The 10032-nt window shown below is 39.2% G+C and overlaps 1 protein-coding gene and 1 non-coding gene across 4 annotated transcripts in view; both read left to right on the forward strand.

Moving 5' to 3' along the window:
* LOC117417113 (autophagy-related protein 16-like) overlaps nucleotides 1–9537 on the forward strand; it is a 48045-nt gene extending 38508 nt beyond the window's left edge. For all 3 annotated transcript variants that reach the window (XM_034028914.2, XM_034028916.2, XM_059034654.1), the window contains 7 exons: nucleotides 193–264; nucleotides 1388–1508; nucleotides 5491–5596; nucleotides 6206–6355; nucleotides 6877–6924; nucleotides 8622–8723; nucleotides 9113–9537. In XM_034028914.2, coding sequence (XP_033884805.1) covers nucleotides 193–264; nucleotides 1388–1508; nucleotides 5491–5596; nucleotides 6206–6355; nucleotides 6877–6924; nucleotides 8622–8723; nucleotides 9113–9206 — 693 coding nt within the window. In that variant the 3' untranslated portion in view covers nucleotides 9207–9537. The remainder of the gene's footprint in view (nucleotides 1–192; nucleotides 265–1387; nucleotides 1509–5490; nucleotides 5597–6205; nucleotides 6356–6876; nucleotides 6925–8621; nucleotides 8724–9112) is intronic.
* Nucleotides 1011–1275, forward strand: LOC117417513 (small Cajal body-specific RNA 6). The gene has a single exon (XR_004546735.1). It is a non-coding gene; the product is annotated as a small Cajal body-specific RNA 6 (non-coding RNA).
* Nucleotides 9538–10032: the final 495 nt, after the last annotated feature.

Genomic DNA, 10032 nt, shown 5'->3' on the forward strand with positions numbered 1-10032 from the left:
CAATTTAGAAATCTTATCCCCATGAAACTGCATATATTTTCCAGTAAACCCTTTGTGGGAATGACGGGAGGTATTACAGCAGGCTGACCCAATTTTGTGTAATTGTTTAGTTTATAAAAATCCACTCAGCAGCTGCATTGCTTGGACCTGCATGAATACTTATTATTATTTTCTTTCTGCCCTCTCCCTTAGGGCTCCTACTTGCTCGCTGCCTCCAATGATTTCGCCAGCAGGATCTGGACAGTGGATGACTTCAGACTGCGAGTAAGTACCCACCACGGAGCTCAGAGTTACGGCTCGCCTGCATGTCATGTTAAATGTGTTTCATGACTTTGTTAGAAGCAACAAATGTCCAGGCCGCACTAAATGCATTTCAGTACGAAATAACAGAAAGACCAACCATATTAAATAGTTTGTGTTCCATACTGAAAGAAAATAAAAATGTTGTAGTTATTAGGGGCAGCATCGACTACTCGAATAGAAAAATGAGTCTCAGAATGAACCTCAGAAAGTCGACTGTTCTTATGTGATGTGCAGTGCAGCTGGGCTGACAAGGACAGAAAATCTGTTTCAGAACATTTAATAAACATATATATATATTTTTTTTAATTCAAGCAGTTTTAAAATATAGCGCAAAACAGCAACGTTTTAAATGGTCCATTTACAAAAAGAGCACCAGACATTCAGAAAGTGGCGACCTGTTCGACTATGTTTTACTTCCACTGTAAGACTCAAGTCAGTAGTCATTTTACCCTTAATAGGTGCATGTATTTTCCCTACACTAACAAAAAATGACATACAGGATTTTTTTAGTGTATTTAGGAGGTTGATGGTTAACTCCAGGGGCTGGTTTTTCAAAACTTGTAATCTGGATAATGGTGATCCGGATTTTGTGATCGAGATTACTTTTATCTGGATCATTTTGATCTGTTTTTTCAGAAAATGTCACTGCTGGATTACATTTATCCAGATTAAAAATTTTGAAAATCCAGCCCCAGGAGAGTTGATGAGGTCAGTGATGTGAAGTAAGTTCTGATGCAAAGGGTCCCCTCCCAGAAACTCCTGGTTCCCAGCAGCCCCTGCTTTCTGCCATCATGCTGTAGTTGTGCACTGATGGGCTCAGGGGCTCCTGACAGATAGGATGAAGTCTCAGTCCGTGTCTCCGAGAGACCAAGGAGCCACGGCAACGACACACATCCGATATAGCCAATCAGCAAGGAGCACTCAGGGCCTGGGCAGGGGCCGTGCGTGATCTGCAGTTTTCAAGCTGAGACCTCTAGTTCAGGACAGACTTTTTGTGATTCAGAGTGTGACGTTCTGGATGTGTTAGCCCTGTATGCCTCTGTGGCTTGTGATTCCTTTAACCTCCTGTCACTTCTGTTGCCAGCACACTCTGACGGGTCACAGCGGGAAGGTGCTGTCTGCTCGCTTCCTGTTGGATAACGCTCGCATCGTCTCAGGCAGCCATGACAGGACACTCAAACTCTGGGACCTCAGGAGCAAAGTCTGTAAGCAGGAAAATGTTCTTCGCCTACAGTACTACAGGAGGGCATTTAGCTTGTCTTAGTTTTTCATAAGTCTGTGTCCGACCACAAATATATAAATAGAAAAACATGCTGCTTAATGAAATGCTTATTGAAAATCAGTGCTGGATCCTCAAACTGTTTGCATTTTAAACTAAATGTGTTGTGCTTTTGTATGGTGGAATGCATTTAGTGAGTGACTATTATCAAGAACAGAGACTAATTGTTGAAGGAATTATTATTATTATTATTTGTTTGTTTTTTATCTGAAAAGCTTTTTGACAAGTTACTGGTCTTAAATAAAATATTTGTGTTGAAAACAACTAATAGATATATTTAGAAAACATGGAAGTAATTAATTTTGGTTATGAAGTAGACCTACTTAAAGTAATGAAAGTAAATAATATTTGTCAATCTACCCATATTTATTATCCGTGCTGGGGATGACATTTGTACGTCTGTATGTCACACATCACATATTTCTTCATATACAGTGCCCTCCATAAGTATTGGGACAGTGAAGGCAAAATTGCTATTTTTGCTGTACACTCAAGCAATATGAAAATACGATTAAAAGATGAATATGAGGCAAAAGTACAGAATGTCACCTTTTATTTCTGGCTGTTTCAACACATATATGTTTTACCAACTAAGAATAACAGCACTTTTACAGTTCCATCCCCCCATTTTATGTGAGCATAAGTATTGGGACAATTCAACTTAAAGCAAATTTAAGAAGTATAAAAGTTAGTATTTAGTCGCAAATCCCTTGCATGCAATAACAGCAGTGAGTCTGTGACCCATTGACATCACTAAACTCTTGGTATCGTCCTTTGAGATGCTTTGCCAAGCCTTTACTGCCACCATTTTCAGCTGTTGCTTGTTTTGGGGAGTTTCTGATTTCAGTCTCCTCTTCAGCAAGTGAAATGCATGTTCAATCGGATTTAAATCAGGAGATTGATTTGGCCAGTCAAAAACTTTCCACTTTTTTTCCCTGATGAACTCCTTGATTGCGTTGGCAGTGTGTTTTGGGTAATTTTCCTGTTGCATTGTGAAGCGCCGCCCAATGAGTCTGGTGGCATTTTCTTGTACACTGATAGCCAAGATGCTTCTGTACACTTCTGAAGTCATTCTGCTGCTGCCATCATTTGTTACATCATCACTAAAGATGAGTGAGCCCATTCCAGAGGCAGCCATGCATGCCCATGCCATGACACTACCTCCACCATGCTTCACAGATGAGGTGGTATGCTTTGGATCATCTGCAGTTCCTTTTTTTCTCCACACTTTTGCCTTACCATCACTTTGATAAAAGTTCATCTTCATCTCACCTGTCCATAAAACTCTGTTCCAAAACTCTACTGGCTCATCTCTGTACTTTTTAGCAAATCCTAATCTGGCCTTTCTGTTTTTGGTGCTAATCAGAGGTTTGCATCTTGCAGTGTAGCCTTTGTAATTCTGCTGCCAAAGTCTTCTGCGAACAGTAGATTGTGACACTTTCACCCCAGCATTCTGGAGGTTGTTGGTGATTTCACTGACACTTATTTTAGGGTTGTTTTTCACAGCTCTGGTTTTTCTGTCAACTGCTGTTGTTTTCCTTGGCCGACCTAGTCGTTGCCGATTTCTTTTTCAGGTCATTCCAAACTGTTGATTTGGCTATGCCCAACTTTTGTGCTATGGTTCTAATTGAGTTCCTATTTTCTTTTAGCATCCAAATCGCTTGCTTTTCTTTCATAGACAGATCCCTAATCTTCATGTTGGATTATGCCTACTGACACCAAACGCAGACTCCAAAGGCAAAAGCAAAGGATAGAACTGAGACTACACATTCACAGCTCTTTTATGTGTGAACAATCAATGCAACAGGAAACACCTAATGAATTAGAAACACCTGTGAGCCAAATGTCCCAATACTTATGCTCACATAAAATGGGGGGATGGAATTCTGAAATTGCTGTTATTCTTAGTTGGTAAAACATATGTGTTGAAACAGCCAGAAATAAAAGGTGACACTGTACCTTTGCCTCATATTCATCTTTTAATCGTATTTTCATATTGCTTGAGTGTACAGCAAAAATAGCAATTATGACTTCACTGTCCCAATACTTATGGAGGGCACTGGTTTTAACGTTAACACAAGTTATTGATAATATCAGATTCTGGGCACATACTGGGTTGTCTGCCTGTTCATACATCAGTCACTCTACATGTTTGCATATGTCTGGAGAATCGCTTATCATATTGCAATTAAACATTTCATTGCAAAATTAATATCTATACTTTTCGGTACAAACTGTTGATAGATGTCACAGTCATCAACTTTTTCATCATATTGATAGCTCGAATTGTAAATATACAGCTGTGGGGGAGATGTATGTAACTGACATACTTGTTTATTTATGAACCATACAGCTGGATGTGCAAGGAATGTATCATTTAAATTGCGAAAAGACAATTTCCTGTAAATAAAAGCAAAAAAAAGCTGAACAGTTTTTCACATTCTTTTTTTAAAATTTGTTATTAGTAATACAACCGTGTCTGCTGTAATAGTCTGTCTGAAAGACACCTTACAGTCTGAGGGTGCACAGTGGTGCAGTTGTCTGCATTCCTCCAATCTGATCAGCTGTATCTGTTGCATCATAGCTGAGTTTGGAGGTCGCATCGTAGCCCCTGATGAAAAGCAGTCTGCACCACAAAACCACACAGGATTAGAAATGGGTCTGCAGGCAGTCTCAAAGAGACCAACGGCTGGATGAAGTTGGAGACGATACTCCTTCTTTGAAGTCTTATCTAATGACTTGTGTTGTGCAACTACAGGAATTGTACTAAATGTTGTTAACTACACATCCACCATACAAGTTGTTTCTAGCAATAAGCTGTGCTACCAAAGCAAGCAGTTTGGGCAGTGAAGTTCACATTGACATGTTTTGTGATATCCCTACTTTATTGAATAGTGCTAGTTCTCTCACACACACACACACACTCACAAATATTTAACAAGTTTGCTTTGTGCTCATTCTAAAAGTAGGTGCGTCACAAACCTGTTGCCATCAGCAGTTTCCGGAGTGTTTCTAACTTTTCTACAGAACAAAGTGTTACTCCTTTCCACTGAGGCTGGCAGGGGGCTGTTACATCAATGCAATTTTACGTGTATTCAGTTCTCTTGCTTTTTTCACATTTGCTCTGTACTCACACATTTTTAGTGAACTGATTTGCCAACAGTTTCTCAAACTGGTCAGTATATATATTCTATAGAACAAAATGCTCTTTCACTATTGTGCTGAGAGACTGGCCGTTTGCTGTTACAAGCAACATTTTGGGCTCTTTCCCACCTTACTATCTCATTTCAGATTTGTTTGATATCGCATATGGAAACACCTGCAAGTGTTTTAAAATCCCAATATATTTGCTGTCAATTCTCATTATAAGTTATGGGTCTATAGTGGGGGTGCCCATGACGGATGGAAAACAGCACTGAGAAGACGATCTTTCAAAGTATTCAAGATCCCTTCGCCTCACACACAGAACTGCGCTTCTAGTTTAGTGATGTGTCAACACATTGCCTATTGGTGACCATGGATGTTAATGTGAGAAATCTAGAAAAAAGTGCAATGATTCTAATAAAAGTGCCATATTTGTATTTGCGAGAGACTTGTGTTTGTAAGTGGCAGTATCCCATCATGTTCAATTTTACAACTGTACTAGTCTTTGGTGGTTTATTGACAGTCCAGTTTGTTTACATTCCCCAAAGGTAGTTTTAGTTTCAGAGACACAAACCTCCTTCATTATACCTCCAAGCCAAAAATGCATGCTACAGAAATTAAATGTTGCAGTAAGAAATTAAAAACTGCACATTTTCAAGATGGATTTATAAGCTATAATATGCATCCATTTTTTGCAACAGTTTTGGGTGGGTAGCATTGTGGTGCAGCTCTGGGGCTAATAATTTTTTCCTGTATATCTGCAGGTATAAAGACTGTGTTTGCAGGATCGAGCTGCAATGACATTGTCTGCACTGAGCAGTGTGTCATGAGTGGCCACTTCGATAAGAAAGTCCGCTACTGGGATATCAGGTGAGGTTTGTAGCTTTGATGGCTATGGTAGTGACAGTAGCTGTACCTCAGACATGGGATTTAAACTCCCATTCTAGGAGATTATGGTGCTTGCCTATTTGTCTGTAGTAGTGAAGCATTTTATTAAGCTTCCCTGTAAGAGGGAGCTTATATGTTTTTTGTTAAACTGCAATCACTGCTTCAACTGCTAATATCTCTTTAAAACATTTCAGATGTTGACTTAATATTTTTGGGTTTATGAAAACTCCTCCGGCAAAATAATGGTGCTTTCCTCTTTGACCTGTGAGCTGCCATGTTGGGTCATGTGACTTTATGGTTTCCACATGATAACTTTGTAGATATTGAGTTAATTTTCACTGTACTCTGTGATTCTTTCGGTCAAATACAATTGAAAAATTAAATGAATCCTTTCTTAGTAATTTTACAATTACAACTTAAGAACATCATAAAAGTTAGACAGCAAGAGGCCTTTGGAGTTTATTGAGTAATATCTCACCCATACCATGTCCGGTTTATTTGCTTTGGAGCACGGTTATTCTTTGTGCACTTGGACACAGTATGGTGTCATATGTGAATGTTACCTAACCTGTCTGGTCTGCTTGTCCTCAGGGCAGAGAGTATTGTACGTGAGTTGGAGCTGTTTGGGAGGGTCACATCTCTTGACCTAAACCCTGACAGAACGGAGCTGCTCACCTGCTCCAGAGATGACCTGCTGAAAATCATTGACCTGCGGACTAACACTGTGCGGCAGACATTCAGGTGAGGGGCCAGTCTGCTAAGGGAGGCAGTCTGTTAGGGCAGCAGTGTGGTTAGGGCTCTGGACTCTTGACCGGAGGGTCGTGGGTTCAATCCCAGGTGGGGACACTGCTGCTGTACCCTTGAGCAAGGTACTTTACCTGTATTGCTCCAGTAAAAACCCAACTGTATAAATAGGTAATTGTATGTAAAAAATAATGTGTAAAAAAATAATGTAATTGTATGTAAAAATAATGTGATATCTTGTAACAATTGTAAGTCGCCCCGGATAAGGGCGTCTGCTAAGAAATAAATAATAATAATAATAAGGGAGGCATTCAGCTGGGGCTGCTAAAGGACAGCAATTTAGTGAAGAGGCATAATCAGGGAAGAGGAAAGACAGGCAGTGTTTCTATTGATGATTTTTTTTATGGTGATACATTACACTTTGTTGCAAGCAGTTGTTCTGATTGAAATAAACAGATTTATTCTATAAAAATGATGCCAGCTTTCAGTGATTAATAATGCTGACTTTCCCTTTTCAGCGTCCAAGGCTTCAAGTGTGGCTCCGATTGGACGAGAGTGATGTTTAGGTAAGAAAAACCATATTGAAGGGGGATCCTCTCACTGTCTGTTCAGACCAAAGCAAATGTGAGAAAGTCATGCATTCTAGATAGTGATAGACATGAATACACAGAGGTTGTGTGGGGTAAGGACAGATAACCCACAAACGAGAAAAGTATTGCCAAAAGAGTCTTGCATGATTTGCTTTTCACATTCACAATTTCTGTGTTGCACAACATTTTCTGTTTGACCTACCAGAACTGATTAGTATAGGATAGCTGATTTCGGCCTATAGGTTACAATATTTATCTAATATGCCAGAAATTAATTTAATTTGGTTAATTTAATTTGTAGAAAGCCAATATGAATAACTGATTGATGGGTGAAAGAGGAAGTTTACCAAAAGAAGCAACTCCTAAAGCATACCAGTCATACAAATTAAAGTTTATATCCAGAGGGTTTTTTTTTGTGTATGTGTAAATCAGGGAACATTTTTTTAAATAATTCTCATGGTGAGCTAGTCATTGTTTTATGACATGCTTTGTATGAACTTTTAGTGGATATGGTTTTTAAGTTATCAAGCAACACTAGAGTTATATAAAGAGATGGGTCATGTTAGAGATACTAATTGATGTGCGAGGAAATGTTATGAATTGGTTAACACAGGGAAATAGAAGAAAAATGCTCAGTTTTGACAAGTTTGTCATAAGAACAAAATTTATTAAAAATATTAATACAATAAATAAATTAATAACTAGTTTCAAAATGGCAATTTCAAAACTTTCAGTACAAGGAATTATGGCACCAAATTTGGATATTTTTTTCCCCCCAAGATTTAGTTATGTGGTGGTTTTTGAAATTGTGTGTTCTAAAGTGGTGGTAATAAAGGTTTTAACAGCATAACAACCATTTTTCAGTAGGATTCTAATACTTGCTGCACAGAGAGTGAATATACAATGTTGCATCAGGATAAATGGCTTGCACCCAATTCAAAGTGAAAATAAATTCTATAAAATGAAGATCTACAGAAAGCCCTTGTTATTACTCCCAAGTAATTGTAGCTAACAAAATAATTCCATGATTCTTACTTATTTTGCACTTCCATGAGCTGCATAAGTTTCAAATGTGAAGGTTGGAAAGAAACGCGTTATGATGTTTGTTACTACTTTATTTTGAATCTAATTTGCTCTGTCTTTTCACAGGAAATATTACACTTGTACTTCCTGTTTTATTTCACTTCACCCTTCTGGTTCATAGAATGTTACTGGCTGAAAGCGTGTCAGTCGATAGAGGAAGCAGCTGTTTGGTTATTATCAGGCAATAAGCCATTGAAGGAGTGGGAACAATGTCACGCTTCAGGTGAAACGACCAAGCAGGTGCAACACTATCTGAAAGCATTGATATTAAACAGTGATTTCTTTAACCACGTGTTGCTTCCAAAACTGGAAATTTGAGACTTGCATAACGAATGGAAGAGCACAACAGATAAGATTTATGGAATTATTTTGTGAGCTGCAATCACTTTAAATATAACCTTTTGATACTGCAAAAAGTATATAACATAACATGAAACTCAAGATATCTACATTTTAAACAGATAAGCCCACTATCATGTACATTATGTTTGCATTGCCCGTTAAACAATATTCAACCACTCAGGTACACTGGCACCCATGTGGAGCAGTGTGCTCCTCTGTTTTAACACTGTCTCCTGTGTGCTCCCCAGCCCTGATGGCAGCTACATTGCTGCAGGTTCTGCTGACGGCACTCTGTATGTGTGGAACGTGCTGACGGGGAAAGTGGAGAAGGCGCTGGGAAAACACCACAGGTGAGTCGCAGACCAAAGTGCACAGAGGTAGCTGGGACACCACCTGCCACCACAAAGTAAAAGAGAGGTTACACAATGTACAAAAACTAGATGAAGAAATGTATGCACAGCACCCCATATCTGTTTTTGTGCTCTAGAATTAGCTTGTTATCTTCACTGCAGGCAGTGGAACACACATTTTCTGCTTGGGGTTACTTAAATATAACTGCTTTAAATCACCAACTTAAAAAAAAGATTTCCAAACCCTATTGACATTTATATTTTTGAGTTAGAAATACATAGCACATAGCTTGAGGATATATAAATATATTTCAGGTCATGTTGTCATACACTAAAAGATAATCTGGATAAATTGAGTAAAATAATGCTTTTTAATTGTTAAATTTCAGCTCATCTATCAACGCTGTGGCCTGGTCCCCCTCTGGAGCCCATGTGGTCAGTGTCGAGAAGGGCAGCAAGGCCGTGCTCTGGTCTGATCTGTGATTGGACGATTGACAGTCCCACCCGCTCCCCAAATACACAGCTAAAGGAGTGCTGCTTTGTGTCTGGACCTCAGAAGAGCTTGGCGCTTCATGTGCAAGCTTTCGTTAGACTGGAGGTGAAGGGACCATCCTTCTGATTTGTATATTACTTGCAAATTGTGGCCGATGTTCCTTCTACGACAAGCAATGATCTCTGGAACTGTATCCCAGCTGTGTTGTTATTTCAGAGAATATTAATATAAATCTGTATTGAATGATGTAGTGTGCAAATCAGAATGTAACCTGTTGTGAGGAATATCATTTTGAATTGTACATTGAATTTCAAGACACGACTGAAGCTGCTTCACAGTGTTTAAATCTTTCAGCTTCAAGCATGGCTTGTCTGTAATAGGAGGTACCTCACTTAATGGTCAGGGGTGTGTGGAAGATGGACTGGTCTAGTGGTCAGGCTGGGGACTGGATTTCCGGTGTGGCCTACTGGTAGGAGCTGAGGGCTGGGGCACAGTCGAGCCGAAGACTGTCCTGGGCATGGTTTTAGATGCACAGTGCCCACTGCTGCTAACGTGTCTGTCTTCATTTTGGCAACAATGAATTTGTAAATCTTGGTTATAACCCCCCAATTACATATAAAAATGTTTAAGGCAAGGGAATGTTGATCTAGACATTGGGACCGCATACTGATAGGTCTTTCCCTATAGAATCTTCATAGAGTTGAAAGGTCAACTTATCAGAATTGCCCTTGACTGTAGTCTAGAGCTAGAATTCATTCCGAGCCAATTTGCAATGATTTATCACTAAAACATGAAAATCAAATTCCCTCCAGACCC

This window comes from Acipenser ruthenus, chromosome 12, assembly GCF_902713425.1.
Source record: "Acipenser ruthenus chromosome 12, fAciRut3.2 maternal haplotype, whole genome shotgun sequence".
NCBI lineage: Eukaryota > Metazoa > Chordata > Actinopteri > Acipenseriformes > Acipenseridae > Acipenser > Acipenser ruthenus.